The 16,823-nt window shown below is 40.5% G+C and overlaps 2 protein-coding genes across 7 annotated transcripts in view; one reads left to right on the top strand and one right to left on the bottom strand.

Moving 5' to 3' along the window:
* The window catches only part of LOC124169770, a 53,737-nt gene that overhangs the window by 14,310 nt on the left and 22,604 nt on the right, over positions 1-16,823 (bottom strand). The window contains exons 1-2 of one of the 5 annotated variants that reach the window (XM_046548500.1): positions 2,831-3,222; positions 2,049-2,195 (exon numbers count right to left, since the gene is read on the bottom strand). The exons of 1 other annotated variant lie outside the window; for it this stretch is intronic. In XM_046548500.1, the coding sequence (XP_046404456.1) occupies positions 2,049-2,147 (99 nt within the window). In that variant the 5' untranslated portion in view covers positions 2,148-2,195; positions 2,831-3,222. Of the gene's footprint in view, positions 1-506; positions 633-2,048; positions 2,196-2,830; positions 3,223-16,823 lie in introns of those variants that run through there. 3 more of the 5 variants (XM_046548498.1, XM_046548499.1, XM_046548495.1) reach the window with 3 other exon arrangements.
* Positions 721-16,823, top strand: part of LOC124169768 (activating transcription factor 7-interacting protein 1-like) — a 95,496-nt gene continuing 79,393 nt past the window's right edge. For both annotated transcript variants that reach the window (XM_046548489.1, XM_046548494.1), the window contains exon 1: positions 721-808. The gene's annotated coding sequence lies outside the window, so the exon portion shown is untranslated. The remainder of the gene's footprint in view (positions 809-16,823) is intronic.

The raw sequence follows: 16,823 nt of genomic DNA on the forward strand, positions 1-16,823 counted from the left end.
GAGGGAATATTGTCTCGCGTGTCTGATGTTGTTGTATAAATTATGAAGTGCAAAGTGAAATTAATAGCCAATAAATATTTTCCAATGCAGCACAGATTGTCCATTAATTTCTCCAGTACTTCTCGCAACCGGCACACACGTGCGAGCCCTCAACTTGTCAACAAATGTCGAAATCGAGTGTTAGCGTGATTAGTGATCCCTTCGAACTTAATTAAGAACAGAAAACTAAATGAAAGACTTTTTTCATGCATAATTATCCTCTTATTTCATTACTCAATGAACGTTTAGCCAGGGTGCTACTTCTCTAGGTAGCAATAGGTATTAAAAAGAAAGGTGGATGAAATATTAATAAGTATTGGTGTAACACAGCATTGTTAATTTCAGATTCCACTACAAGGCGATCTTTCAAAAAATAGTAACCCCTCTAGTAGTACTCCCGCGGTACATGAGACGAAAACACGACACAAATTCACTAAATTCTCGGAAATCTAAGAGTTCAAACTTACCACTCGAAAATTGGAACGAATATTTTGAAAGATATGTTTCGACAACGCTCCTTTGTCAGCGGTTTCAACTTTTTAAAAACTATTTCGACTTTGGTCACGAAACTTACAAATGAGCAACGGCAAACGCAAGTTGTTTACATTTGTGCTTTATTCTTTTACCTGTAGATGGTACTGTGCAAGAAATTCAAGAAGACCGTTGTGATTGGTTAGAGATCGCGTCCAGTCCTGTGTGAAAAGTGGTGCAAACAAATGTGAAAAAAGTGCCGAGAACCGGGCAAGGCGGCAGGTTGTCTATGATTTTAGTGAGTATTATGTTTACATTTTTGTTAGAAATCCTAGCAGATAGACATTTCTCATATACTACTAAGTATTTTCCCTGGCTGTCAGGTTCGACTCTCATTCTCATTAACGAACAGTGGTTGTTTTAGGCATTTAAATATTGCCTTTCAGTGTTTTGCAATTTTAATTTTATTGTGATTAGTTAATGCCGAGTTGCTGGAGGCTTCATGCCTAAAAACTATATTCTGGTTCGTAGAAAACGTACAATCTTCCCATGTGAATTTCTGAAATCCAAACCCAGGGATTTGTTTTTTGAAGAACTGTCATTGCCCCTCTCAAATTGCGTGGTCATTGATTAATTTATCTTAAGCTTATTCATGAATTTGTTATTATTTGAATGACAGCAAAATCGCATATGTTATGGTAGCATTTTAGTTTAAATTAATTCCATCCGCCCCTCTTAACCAGCATCTTACACTCTACTATATCACAGCCCCTATGAAATTTTTTTTCATAGGGGGGTCTGAAGGGGACAGTGCGCCAGCTTTGTTTCTCATTAATAAGACCCTTTTCACTCAGCATTTAGACTTTCCAGGCTACACAATATTTGTTGATTATGGATGTTTAATAAATGCCGGTTCGATTCATAAAAAAATCTGCACCTTGGGCTTACTAATATCTGTCCAATAGCATCAAAATTGGTGAGGATATGCTTGATATTATTGCTCCACCTGCCTGGCATTTGCCATGTTATTGCCCCGTAGAATTTTAGAAAGGTGGAGGAAATGATTTCCGAGCTGCAATTATCTCTGAAGAACTTAATTCAAAATATTTTCGTTTGCCATGAAATTAAGATTAGAATTTTGCTTGATCAATTTTTTCAAGTTTTTTCAAGAATTCCCATGTATTAGGAGTGCTAAATTCTGGAGGAAGGAGGAGGAACCTCGTGTTACTCTGTCACGCTCATAATTTATGCTCTGACCTCTCCCATTGGTGTTGAAAGAATATGAAATACTAAAATATACGTTATATGTATGCACGACTGCTAGTTCCTGCTGTCAGTTATGATGTTTTCTCGTAGGCTCCTAGTTATGGTATTTTCAGTTTTTTTCGTGGAGCTTTCAAAGCGACGGAATCTGAAATTCAATTGTCTTGCGAAATCCGTAGGGATTTTTCTGGCTTTAATTGAGTATTTGCTCCACGAATTTAATCATGCCCTTGTTAAAGATTCCTGAAGAACCATCTCTGCTCATGTACACGTACCCCAGTGGATTTGCTGCCATTGCTGTTGCAGTGTCCATTGTAGCCATTTTTGTCGGCATGACGGACGACATTTTGATGATTTTTTGCAATTTTTTTCATTTTTGTAGATTCGGTGTCATGTATCGTGAAGTTTTCTTCGCAGTTCGTCTACAAAAGAAATATCAAAGTATATCTGGTTGGTTTGTTGTAAAGTAGATTCCTTCAACGATTCCGTCAATAAATCATACGAACAGTACACGAAACATTTTTCTGGGAAGTACCTATGTGAAGTAAGGATCCATAATTCGTTATTCGGCACCATAAGATACGGTAAAATTTCTTGAGGAATGATTATCTACCAGCAAGGAGTTTGTTAGGTAAATGATCAGGTACAATGGCCCATTAAGAGCGATTTTTTCCAGCATATATCACCCTCATTTTCGTGTTACGGTTACACCTTTAAGTTACATCCAGATAATCCCATGCGTCCCCTTAATAAGAATATTTTTTTTTCATTTTGGGGGCACCTAAATAATTTAAAATGTGCCACGGGCTTCAAGGAGTCTGGATTTAAATTAATAGTGGAATACTGGTGTATATGATTATTTCAGCAGTGATATCTGGCGCAAGAGAATAGGAAATTTTCGCATACCACCAATTACCAAAATGTCGATATGCCATAGGACAGAAAGGAATGCCTGCCGACAGGAATGACTGTCTTTTTTACAGTTTGATACTATTTAAATAGTTTTTTTATCATTAAAACTATTTTTTCGTAAAATTATATATTTGCTACTTCTTACATTGTTGAGCGCCGCCACGACTCCACCATAGCTGTGCCAGACGATGAAGCGTTTCACTCAGAAATCTCGGAGCGAACGTCGATTCCTTTACGATGTAGCCTCGTTACCAGTGCCTCAACTATTTCCGTATTACTCCATACCACCCGTGATTCATGCCTGAGGCAATGGAGCCTCAATTTTCCACGATATTTACATTTTGCTCGCTCTTAATTCTGGACTTTTTTGCAGTGTCAAAAAAGTCTATAAATACCTTTGTCCCGCGAACCGCCAATCTTGTTGATCTATGCTCTTTAAATCCTTCTAGCCTCCACCCACAAATTTTACATCGTAATATTACCTTTCACAGCTTCTTGTAGACCGATATATTCGAATTTCAAACTTTAAATGCTCTATATACACCGGCTTATAGTTTATGAGCGTTTTCCTTTCTCGAAATAGCTCTAAAACTACCCTTTGTCGATATTACTAATTGAGTGGTAACGCCTCTCGTATGTGAAGACCGATGACATAGGTACTGGATTATCGGCCCCAATTTATTATTGCGTAAGAATGCATAACGGTCCGGTGCCCGTAAAATTGTTTTCTAACGCATTGTTGTTGTGTTAACGTTCCGAGGCTTAATTCGCAGCGTTGCCATGTGTTTCCCCCCTATCGTTAAGATGACGAATGCTTTTCCCTTTGGCCTGGCGTGCGAGGCTACGGACATTTGGAATTGACTCCGCTGGTTACGAGGCCGGGAGGGGGAAGGGGAAAGCTGGTTTTCTCTGGCGTTAGCTTAGCGAGCCCAAGCGGGGGCCGTTTTCGTCCAATGACGGCCGGGAATCGTCCCGAGCTACTACATGTTCTTGCCTCAATTCTGTTGTTTGCGAGCTCTTGTTTAAGGAAATGTTCCTTTTTCACGAGTGTGTTGTTGTTGTAATTTCCTGTTGTGTGTTAATTATTCTGCGTAATTATATTATGACCTCTTAACGCTCACATGTTCCGAGGTCTATTTTCTCATAATTCGTATTATTCAGGTACATAATTTTACGATTCTTATATAAAATCTTTTCATTGTATTAATTTGTGTTCAGTCGGAACCCACCGGGATTTGCAATTGTTTTTATAACGAATTGATTTTATCAAGTAAATTTTTTCGGATTTCGGGAAAAAGTTCGCCAACGAAGGAATGGCGGAGGAAAATGGCCCTAATAACGGAGGTTGACCTGAAATGTGTACTTCTAGTCATCGAATTGAGTCCATACCAGTATAATGTTAGCGGCAATATTATGTGATGGGTTGCTGATATTTTTCGCGTCTCCCTGTTGATTTGATATAGGCCTATTGTTTGGCTGTCTTCGAATTTTACCTTGCATTATTAAGTGTTGAAGTGTCTGAAGCAGGGCGGCAAAATCCTGGCGCGGCTACTCCCACATCCGATCGATATCCCGTCTCCGTTTGCTAGATTTTGTACACTTGCTGTCCTGAGTCCAGTGACTGACTCCCAGCTTTGGGTGATCTGGGTCGCCATTACTCTGTCCCTGGCCTGGCTGTTCTCGGCCAGGCTTGGTGCTTATTGCATCATGCAGGTATGGAATGTGTGTCATCCATTATAATGTTGAACACCGTACCGTTGGTGTTGGCATGTCATTAGATTCAATGGTAGCTGATGGTAACCTTCGCCAATGTTAGCAGATGTGAGATTGTCCTTGGAAATAGCTTCTGTGAATGTGACCTTGGCTAGTGAACGTCGTTGTCTGTGTTCACACTTGTCAGTGAAGTTCAGATAATGTTAGGGGAATAAAAATAGGGACTGAAAGTCAGAAGAAATTACGGGGAAATTAGGGAGGCGTAAAAAATAGGTCAAAATCGTGGTTGAACACGCGGAATGTTGCTGCGTTGGAGCGTGTGTCGACTTCCTGGGCGGGCGGCATGGGTATGAGCGCCCACGTGGCACTTTGTGACTGTATTTCTGTAACTACTACTAATACTACGTGAGTCAGTTTCACAGCATACCTAACCGAATTCTCCATAAAAATCATCTCGTACCACTGCTTTCAGATTGATATGAACTTAGGGCAATTAAATCCAATGGAAAAAATTCAAAACCCAGGGGAAACCTGGTATGAAGCCTGGTACTGCTACTCCTTTGCATTCAATCCTATTGCAATGTCCCTGGCTAAGAGGAGTTAATGTTCTGGGTGGAAAACAACCTTTCCCCACTACACCCCCCATACGAAAGTTACGTGATACCCAGACCATTTTTTTGGGAGTGAAGGGATTTATTCCAAACCCCCATCAGCTAACGGGAACATGACATATCTAGTGATTCCAAACCTCTTAACGAAATAGTTTTTTGCCTTAGGCCTAGTTTTTTTAAATGTTAAGTGCTGAAACGCATACCAACACATTTTATTTAAACGAATTTCAAACATAAGGCATTTTAAACATCCGATTCAAATTTTAAACATCCGATTCAAATTTTAAACATCCGATTGTTTAAACTTATTCAGGGGCGGATCCAGGATTTCTTTCTGGGGGTGGCATAAGCAAGGCCGTATCCAGGATTTTGTTCTGGGGGGGGGGGGGGGATACGAGGATACCTCGTCATACAAAACGAACGCAATGATAAAGGGACCGTACTAAAAATCTTGCATATTTTTAAGGGTCTGGGTGAACTTATTATAAAATTTATAACGAGGAATCATGTTTTACCAAGAATAAAAAACTATGAAATTAATAACTTGACCCAATTTTCCCGGAGAGGTGTCTAAATTTAGCTTTGCTGATGACTTAAATAGGATAAGCTAGTGACTAAGGGGTTTATCGTCACTGAGGCAGATTTTTCTGCCTATGCGGTGAAAGTGGGGGCCCTTAGAACGGAATTTGAGAGCTCAACCCAGCTCAGCCAGTGCACGTGTCACCATGGCAACATCCTCTTAGTGCGTGTTGGGGAGGAGTACATGGGCGTACCCAGCGAGGGGCAGGGGGGAAATCGCAAAAGTCTTTAAGCAAAATCAGTACTAAATTGAAACGAAAGTATTAAAAAAAATTTCCTTTGAACCCACGATAAATGATATGTGTTAGTATAACATATATTACCAAAATAAAACTATTTAATCAACGAAATAATCTCATAAACTAATAAAGCGCTGTTATAATTTTCTTAAAATGTGGTTTTCATTCATCTTTTCCATGCTAAAATGTCAGAACTTGGCTTGCCCCCCCTAGTTATGATCCTGGGTACGCTCTTGGAGGAATAGTTACCCCTGTGGAACACACCAGAGGTGAATCCCAAGAGAACAAGTTCTTCGATTGTATAAATGCGATGGCGACAGCGTCCGAGGGAATTCATAAGCGTCCGCGCCGGTGTCTGTGGCGCAAATAAGTCGGTAGCGATTAAAAACAGTTTCGATGATAGAGAATCGCAAAATTAAGGTTGAACGTTGGATATTATTTCTAATAACAATTATAAACAATTTATAATAACAAATAAACAAATTCTACAATTCTAGAGACAAGTATATTCAAATCAGTCTGGGAGTTGGAAATTCAATTCAACGTAGTCTGGGAGTTTATTTATTTATTTCTCACTTCCCCGCAAACAGCACAGGATGGACTTTACAGCGGGGGTTGCAATATTAACAATAGAACATCACAAACATCCATGCCTTGGATGGGGACCACCTACCCAGGCGAGATTCGAACCCGCGACCTACGGATTGGCTGGCGAGGACTTTACCCCACCGCCACCTAGGCCGGCAAGTTGGAAATCTGAAGCCTGAATCGCATGATCTGTTTTTCCATTTTCTCCCAAGGACAGCTCCAGCTATCCCTCCTATGATGGAGGAAAAATTACTGTTTCACGCGATCATTTTCCACGATGACTTGAGGGATGGAAATTCCCTCCCTTTCTCCGTAAGTGAAACCATCGCTGGCTGGCACCGTCGTTCAGCGATGATCAGAACCCAATGGCCGCTAACAGCTATTCTAACGCCACGCTTATATTTGAATTGAACGACAGTTAACATGGAAAGTGACGGAATCAGGGATGAAGAAAGGGAACATGTGATTCGGGATTTATTTTCAGCTGAGTAGGAGGCGCCAGCGCGGCGTGGTCTTTTTTAATGGTTCCAACGACGCACACGTCTTCTGAAATGATAACATGTAGGCAGTGCTGTAGTTTGGCCGGTACGGCGTACCCTCTAAGATCCAAACTCGTTATAAGCATACCGGTTAAAATACCTTCGCGGCCGGATGTATAATGCATGTTCAGCTGTTGGAATTTTTGACGAGTACCGCCTATTTTTTTTTCCAACTACAGCACTCCATGTAGGCGTATGGTGTGCATGCCGCAACAAGTGTTACACTGGCACCGACGGCTCTAAACGTTTTAGTCCATCATTTTACAAAACTCTGGCTAAATTATTTTGATGTCCTGTTTCAGGCCAAGGATAGAATTTATCTTGTATAGGGGTCATCATGGGTCACGGGTTTCACCTCCCTCTCCCAAAATATTTTTATCGGGGATAGCTGACGTGGGTTAATTGCTCCTTAAGTTGACCCGACCTACAAATGAGCATCCTCTTTTATTGTTATAGAGTACCGCATTCAATTAAAACCCGCCAGAATTTCTCCTGAAGATTCAGAGGGTGTCTCCAAATGTTTCCAAATGGACTATGTTAAATATTCGCGAAAGACGCCTTTGGTTTTGTTATGACATTATAATGAACAAAAAATTGTTTTACGTAAGTTATTAAGAGAGGAAGAAGTACGGGATATCATGACTTCGCTTAAATTATTATAATTAGAGTTTTCTTAAAATGGACATTTTCCTTGAGACCTTTCCAGGCCACATCTTGAGACATGATGGCCTGATGAAGACAATCGTCGAAGGACAAGTGGAAGGCAAGAATGGAAAAGGAAGACCCCGAACAAAATATATGGAACAAGTAAAGAGAGATCTGAAAGAGAAGAAATACGTAGGTGTGAAAAGATTAGCTGATAGGAGAATAGAGTGGAGAGCTGCGTCAAACCAATCCTAGGATTGTTGACCAATGATGATGATGATTGACATTTTCTAAACACATCCGACAATGAATTCTGACTACCGACAGAAGGAATTAAACCCTGAAAGTCGGTGGAAGGGAAGCATCGCATTTAACTGAGTGTGCCATTTCTGGATATTTCCCCGATGCATCTGACAAAGACTTCCGAAAACCGCAGGTTGGATTGAACATTGAAGATCTATCTATGGAACGGAAGAGTCGCAAAACGGCTTGTGGTACAAGTCCGGTTAAAACTTCCTGGCCCATGCGCAGATGTGGGTTTTTTGGTTTGGGCGAAGTACCGTTACACGAGGTTGAAGGAGAAAGCTAAAATTTTTGCTTGGAACTCGCCTCAGTCCGAAGCGCTTCGTCTCCTCTCCAGTGTTCCCCCAGCGGAGTTCTTCTCATTTCGCTGGAGCTCTGCGCATTCAGGGGCTACTGAGTTCGAACTGGGCTTGTAGTTGAGGACTCTAGTGAAGTCACTTTATGCATCCCCTCACCTAGGCCTGGCCACCTGAAGTCTTAATGGCCGGTTTAAAGGAAAAATAGCAATTGATTCAAATTTAGGACTTCGCGAAAAATGAATTCTCTGGTTCATGGCGTTTGAAGTAAGACATTAGCGTGGATGGGACGCAGTCTATGGTTCTTATGTAAAATTAACCGCAAACTACCGCCCTCTCTACAGGGTGTTTCTGGAGGTATCTACAATACTTCAGGAATTGGTTGGGGAGACAATTTTAAGCGTTGTTTGCCCTTCAACATGAGGTCGCCACCCTTAGTTACTGACAATAGTTGTTAGCTATGGCATCACATTTGTTTTTAGTCGTCACGAAAACGGTTTTTCTAAGGCATCCAGCCTTTTCGACTTATTATTTAGCACACTTAATTTTATGGACATTAAATAATTAAGTTTGGACGAAAATGTGCGATCATTATTGTCTGAAACAATCTTTGAGCTTAATTAAACATGAGCTTTGCGCGAGTATCAACAATACGATTGCGCTATCTCACCCATTTTGAAATTGAATGTTTCAGACAATTATAAACGCGCATTTTCGTTCTCCCCCACATACACGTTAAACGGCTTGCTCAACAGAGGACGGCCTTGTTTCATACGTTAGCCAATATTGCTCACTACGATTCTCTACTGGCTATTCTCATTTGTGCAGTCTGAAATGTACAGATTACGATTGATTCAACTATACCTTTAGTTTGCATCAACTATCTTAAGAATAGCAATTAAATTCGCCCAGTCCAGTCTCTCTGATGCGTTTGCAAAATTTTGCAAAATTCACATTAACGTCCTTATTATTTGTTATACTCTGGGTTCCTTTTTACTAAGATTCGAGTGATGACATCTCATTACCGCAATTTGATCTCTGATTGAATTTCCTTTCCTGAAATCGAACTCATCGCCGCTCAAATAACAGCTTTCTTGTCTCCGTACGTGTATTCATAATTCACAGGATATTATCAGGTCTAGACCCGTCCTCCTAAAACCTTCGAACTAGTTCTATAAGCCTTCTCTTCCTTTCTTTCCCTAACTATTTAAAAGTTCCGTCCTCATTGCCAATCCACGGTTTTGATTCCTCGGAGGATTGTTCTATCGGGCAATTTTCTTTCTAAAGCATTATTTTTTGGATTGGATTTCATATTTTTTAGATAGCAGCTGCATTCCGCACATACTATGACCGTCAAAAAGGGTCGAGAAAAAGGTCCACTAATCCGTGCGTCTGTATTCCGCAAATGAAGTGAATTTTCCCTCAAGGTGCAATCTGTACTACGTGTACGACATAGTGCGAAATTGTTGTTTTGTAATCATGCTGTTCCACTGATTAAAAATTCACTGGAACTACAAGTGAAATTTAATTTTGGTTTTTATTTGGGTAGTTGTCTTGAGAGAGAATTTTTTGCCGTTGGCAAAGCAGCAGTATGCGAAGTTATGCCGATCGTGATCAGGAAAGTTGGGTTTGGTGTAATGTGCGGAATACGGACACTAGCGGTCAAGGCAGCTTTGGGCGCTGTGCGGAAAACGGACGTTTGTATCTACCGTGGCAGGTAGAATGTGCGGAATACGTTTGAGCCGTTTTTTTAGACTTGTTTGTTAAGTTATCGAATTCACCGAGTTTCTTCTTGCCATATTAAAGTGGGCAATATTTTTTTAAAAATCATTGTTTTATTCGTTATTTTAATCGTGAATTTGGCAAAATTGAAATACTTGTGTAGTGAATCCTCGGATGACAAAGTGACATAGCGGTGCTACTTCGCTCTCACATGGCCGCTCCTCCCTCTTCTTACCCCAAAGTAATTTTCCTTTAATTACTTTGGTATTAATGAGGGAACAGCAACAGCATAAATAATATTTTCTTCATCATAATTCTTTTGCGAAGAATATTGTTTATGCTTACACATATGCTACACAGGGCATATCTCCCAGAATTTGACAACTCACCATTTCTTTCCTTTCAACGCATTTATTCCCTATTGACACTGATTTTCAAGGATTGGTAGAGCTATCGAAGAGAGTTACTCGCCTTTTGCTCGAATTAGATTGTGATCCTTTTCAAATAGAGTAAAGCTCGCCTATTACGATTTTCTGGCGGCCGTCGTTCTATTTAGTTACTAACGGGGTTTTGTTATATCCAAAATAAAGGGTTTTTCCGTATACATAACAGGATTCCCGGCTAATATTCCGTAAATCGTCTTTATTCTAAGCAATAATTCCGAAACGATTAAACGTTGTCCCACCCTCTCCATCAAACGGCTGTAAAGGGAAGGATTTTAAAATCAACGGTAGAACTATGTGGTGATGGCCATACGTGAGAACAACTGATGATATGGTAAGGAACGGTGAAGTAGCCACGATGGCCGTAATTTCTTTGTAAAAGAGGAAACAATTACCCAAGGTACCAATGAATTCGTAATAGCGGGGATTTCGTATCATCCGAGCTCGTTATATGCGAGGAAATTAGCATTGGCAATCATAGGGAAGTCTAAGAGACCGGAAACTCACCTCGTTATATGCGGGATTTCGTTACATGTGTGATCGTTATAATCGAGTTTTACAGTATCTTTGTGATTGTCCCAGTGGTGCAAGCTCATAATGTTTCGAGCAACATCGTGGCGGAAGGTGGGACCTGCGGCTCTAGGTATGTGGGATGCGGAGAGAGATATGTAGGTGTTGCCATGTTTTCTAAAAAGACTGCGAATGGAAACGGAAGACAGTCTCGAAAACCCTCTTACTACATGGCAACACAAATAAATTACTCGCTGCTGGAAACCTCTGTAAAAGCTCTCGTTTAATTAGGCTCAAAGATTAATTATTTCAAATATGTATAATCGTAAATTGTTTCAAACCATTATAATCGCAGGTTTACGTACAAGTTTACTTATTTAATGTCCTTAAAAATCGGAAGTGTTAAATAAAATGTCGGAAAAACCGTAGAAAAACCGTAATCATGGTGACTGCCAAGTGCATGAAAAACATTGTACGTGGCCATAGCATAGTAATGGAGTTTCGACCCCGTGTTTTTTAACAAAAAATGCCTAAAATTTTCTCCTCTACCACCTCCTGAAGTATTGTAGATTCCTAATGGGACACCCTATATACAAAGTGCGAGTGAGCGTGATAAGATGATGATGGGACCCACTTCCAGGACGTATCGGATTACACGCATGGTAGAAGGCCTGCACTGACAAAAGGAACGCCAGGTCGAGGGAAAGATGGAAGATAGCAAGACATGGAATGCACAATTTTATGGGCCTTCTATTACGAACGTACCGCACTGACGCTCAAATCTTCGGGCTAAATGTAAATAAGAGCGATTTCCGCTTTTAACGCGTGCAGCAAAGATTGTAAAGAAAAAAAACCGGATCACATGACGCCCCACCCCTACTCCCGGTCTTTCAGTATCTGAGAAGATCGATGATTGGCTGATTCTAACGATAACTCTTCTGCATCGACTACCGCTTGTAGATTATATCTATTGACCTGAAGTCCAGAGAGTTGTTTTCGTTCGCTTATGCCCGTTATGTTCCGTATGGGCCTGAATCTTTCAGTGAAAGTCTGAACTCAAGGCCACGGATTTAGAGTTCTACCTTCGGTAGCCTTTCCTTTATGATTAGAAGAGACTCTTTCCCGGGATACGTGCGCACTGTATGTTTTTCGGGCTTCCTCTCGGGCTAAAAACTCCATCGTCGCCCAAGGTGATAAAGGATATATGCTTATTAGATTTTCAATTCTATTACTGGGATAAGATCATAGTTTATGACAATGGTACCCAACCTTAAAGACTTGGGAGATAGAAGTTCATTCTAGGAGGCGAGAGAGGAAGAAAGAACGGTTGACTGAATCATGCTTGTACCAACCAATGCTCTGATTTTTAGAAGTACTTACTAGTAGTTAAGAAATTTTGTATTGCGGGTTAATAAGATTGTTTTTGTAAATGGCACTTTTAGTTGTTCTTCGGATATTTCGCTTTTTCAGTTCGGTGGTGACTAATCTTTGCGTTGGGAAATGCAAAAATAGCTGGCGTTCAACGTCGTCCTTTATTTATTTACTTTTATATACCTACATTTAGAATATGACAAGCTATTTTATCGAACGAAATCAAATGCCAAACATATATACCACCAACCCACAGTCGTTTCATCGACATATCTAGCTAATCGGTGAGAATTTAAATAAATATGACGGCAAAAACTCGGGAATAGCACGTTGTTCCTGCCAGGCGCCCGAGCGAGGTGTCTGCCGTGACGTCATTCACGAAACGTAGACAGCGAAGTGAGACCACCTTAGTTTCTATAACCTTGATCGTCGCCAACATTACGAAGAGCGCGTTGGTCATCGCCTTCCAGGGGTTTCGACCGTAGGAGCTAAACGTTTACATTTAAACAATGTTTAACGATCCATTATTGTAGTCGAATAAACAATGAGTAAAATGATATATGACACGACTCTATGGAGCTTCGGCAGGATTTCATACAAATGCTTAAAGCGTTCTCCGTTCTACCTTTTTTTGCGGCGATGGTAGCGTGTTTACTCGTACTTTGAAAAAGGTTTTTACTGGGTTTGAGTGAGGGAGCGAATTTTCGTGGGTATGAGCTCACTCCCTCGACTCGAGCATACCAAATTCATTCGTCGTTAGAGAGAAGGTCACGTGACCCCTTAGTTTTCACCCACTCGCATGCGAGTTAAAACTCGGGCATAGGCCCCCAGAAAGTCCAACTAACTTACTGGTCTTCAGACTGCCCTGATGAAGCAACGATCTCTTCGAAACGTTAGCGAAGAGTGGAGGAAGGGTCCTCGGGATTCACCCTGAAGACGATGTCAGACTTAGCCTTCGAAACGTCGCGTCGCACAGTGGGCGGAAATCAGAAAAAGCCGGACAAAATTACAAAATGGCTTTTTTTGAGTTATAAACTTGAAACTTCGCAGGTATACTCAAAAATGATTGAAATTTATGGATATGTACTTCATTTGACATAGATCCTACCCGTTACTGAGATACAGAGGCTCAAACATGAGCAAATTTCCATAAAAACGCCCGTCTTCAATTTTCTCTGAAAATCTTCCAAAGTAAGTGGATGGTGAAGTTATGGGTGGATTCTTGCGGAATAAAAAAACACACAATCTGTTGGCATGGTGTTTTTTCTTTAATTTTCCGTAATCTTAAAGAATACCGTCCATACATTCTTACCGTGCAGTAACAAAATGGCGGATACTGTTTTTCGACAAAGTTTTACATTTAGGTAGAGTTTCAAATGGGTTTTCGGCAAAGTCACGCGGAGTAACTTATATGAGAGCATTATTTGAAGATTTCTTAAGGTTTTTATGCAGTTTTCTTTGAAATAAGTTTGCGTCGCCGGAAATTACATTGATTTTTCGATCGCGCGGCAGAGTCCGCCTCCGCGCGTCGGGAGTTGGATTAGCCGCGACGCGGTAAAGTTATTGAAGCTGTATGGGTTTTAACGCTCAGTATTCACCGTTTTTATGTTATTCTTCAAGACACCGATTCTCAAATGGTCTATGGTGAAGACAGTGGAGGTTTTTCATGCGATGTAAGTGCACGTTTCATCGAAGTTCATTTCGTTTTCTTTGGATACGATCGAAGACCATACTTCTATTAAAAGCGTTCAAACCTCGAAAAAGTGAGTTGTTTTCCTGGGACTCATACAAAAAGACCTACCGGAAAGAAAACCTGACCCTTGCTGATACCCTTATACCTCTTCACTCTCCGATCCCTGACCCTCAGGATTCTACCTCGAAAACGGTCGTTTTATGAAACCGAAACGTGTATCATACCCTCAGTTCTACTTTGACTGTGGTGAAGGAAAGTTAAGTTCTCTTGAGTGCCCAGAATTTGTGAAAGTTATTCGAATTTGTTTGTGGAGCGTAGAAATTTCAAACTTCCACTTGCCTGTGAGTCGTTTTTGAACGACACATCTTTTTCAAAATAGTTATTTTAATTTATATTACTAATTTTAGCTGAAAATTGTTCGCCGGGAAAGAACCAACAATTATATTACCTTAGATCCTTCGTTAGCGAAGAGTTTTTAACCCGAGAAACTTTCAGTGCTTTCGTGTATGAGTTCAACTGATTCAGGCGTTATATACGTCGAAGTTCGGCTTATTGAAATGAAAGGTAGTTGCACATCTTCACAATAATTTAATTCTTGCGACGCGTTTCGGCTCCCCCATCCCTTCCTGAAAGGTATAAATGTGGTGTTCTTATGTGATACCGTGTCTTGGACCAGATGATGGTGAGCTCTGTGAGCCGAAACGCGTCGTACGAATTCAATTACTGTGGAAAATTGCAACCACCTTTCATTTCAATTTTCATGCATGTTTTGGGCTGGTTGAGAGTGGACCGCTACAACGGCGTTTTCTCCGGTCGATGATGCGGTTTGCGGCTGGAATTTCCTTGATTTGCTCGTTTTTTTCTAACTTTAAAAACTACTTCACTACTAAAGCATACTTATGTGACAAGAACTTTGACAGTTAGGTTGGGGAGGAATCTAGAAGTTTACATTTTCGAGTACGGTGCGGGGACGAAGGGACGACGGGGAATTTCATTTTCATGAAAATTGTAAAGAATGATATTTTAACTGTACGCCATCGGCTGGCAGAATTAGGCTTTCTGTACTACAATTCCTCGGATTTAATTTGTAAATCCGATTTTTGCCCAGGCTCGCTTGACATTGCTTGTCTAACCATAGGAAAAATGCCGATTACTATTAGCATGTACATGCCCTCTCGGCAGAACTCTGATCTAATGTACTTTGGACTTCAAAAATCACGATGAAATAAAATGTAGCTAGGCCACCGTTTGACTTTTGTTTTACCAGATAAATAATGCCGTGGGTGTTTTGCGTTTTTTACTCGGGACTATGATCGGCCAAAATAGCAGGAGAAAGTTAAAATATAAAATTGTAAGGAATATATTATTTTCATTTTTTTAGCCTAATTTTGCCTTGATGGTATCAATAGATTCCTTTTATGGTGGCAAAAGTTTTAAGTAACATACGCCATACTTATTTATTTTGGATCCAGCTGTCTTGAACCCATCTTCATAGATGTTAACCTCCACAGAGTTCAACCGATTCGGCTTCAATTGGTGGAAGTTAGACGTATGTAAATGAATAAAAGATCGTAGCACTTTTCCGCAATTTTTTTTGTTTTTTTTTACCGCGTAAAACGCGTTTCGGCTTACTGAGCCATCATCTGGTCTTGTACCCCGTGTTGTACACAGTGTAAAAAAATTGTAGAAAAGTGCTGCGATCTTTTATTTATTTAAATATGTCTCCACAGACGTGAACCCATCTCCACGTTTCGTTTACTCTCCAAATGAGACCCTGAAAAGTATACCATCAACTTGAATGACCTCTCCATTCCTAATCGAGCTTGCGTCAAAATGAATTCGCCAAAGAAATATCCGCTGTGGCCTGGTCATAAGCGCTTGTACGATGCTTTTTGGAGACAAACTGACATGGGATAAGTTGATGTGCTCTTTTGGAAGCCTTATTTCAAAGCCAGTGCTCAATAATTTCATTCCCTTAACTTTAACTCTTAACTAAGCCTTCTGTTTTGCACTCTTCGCATGCTCCAAGTTTCTCTTCGGAGTCTTTCCTCTGACATTTCTTACCTTCCGCCTGTTCTTCAACGTTGATTTTCTCACAACCACTACATCTCATGCTTTTGCCGATTAAGTCTTCTTCTGGATGTTTTGAAAAGACCTCTCGTCTCACGCAATTTTTATGAGACTTTCACATTACTCACACGGTGTATAAATTTAATTCACTTTATGGGTACACTTCATTTTAAACGTTCCCAACTCATTACCGTGTTCACTATTCCCTGGATTGCTCAAAGGCGTTGAGCAGCTTCTTTAATCCGGACGCTGGATTTGAATCCAGAGAAGGCCCATTGAGATCCTGGGACACAGTTCCAGACTCTGGAGCGAGCCTCAACGGCGGCTGCTTTATTGATTTTTGTCACGGGCGATCGCAAGTATTGGGTTTTGGAGATGAAATGCCTTAGCGCAGGTTTTATGGATGTCAAGGCTATAGAAATGTTCCCTGGCAATTCAATGTCTTGTTTTAAGTCTCTGTATTCACCTGCTGGTGTGTTCGCTTTGTCCTGCGGTTTTCGTTAAAGTGGACTCACTGGATCAAATCCTCACTATTTGGTGGAATTGATACCTTGTTGTCTGCGTGGTGCTACCAAGCATTCTCTAGGTGTATACCTGATGCTGGGTGTACAATATTATTATCTATGTAAAAGGGAGTGGGATTAACAAGTCACTGCAATACCACTTGTATGCATAAAATTTAAATCGAGCTCTCACCTAGTATTTTATTAGTCATTAATAAAAAAATTCTCCTCCTATTAATGTTTAGCTACTGTTTCCAGCAGCAGTTATGTTAGGATTTAATGGGAAAGCGTCATGAAGCACGTTTGTGAATAT

The sequence above is a fragment of the Ischnura elegans genome, chromosome 12 (assembly GCF_921293095.1).
Source record: "Ischnura elegans chromosome 12, ioIscEleg1.1, whole genome shotgun sequence".
In the NCBI taxonomy this organism is placed as follows: Eukaryota; Metazoa; Arthropoda; class Insecta; order Odonata; family Coenagrionidae; genus Ischnura; species Ischnura elegans.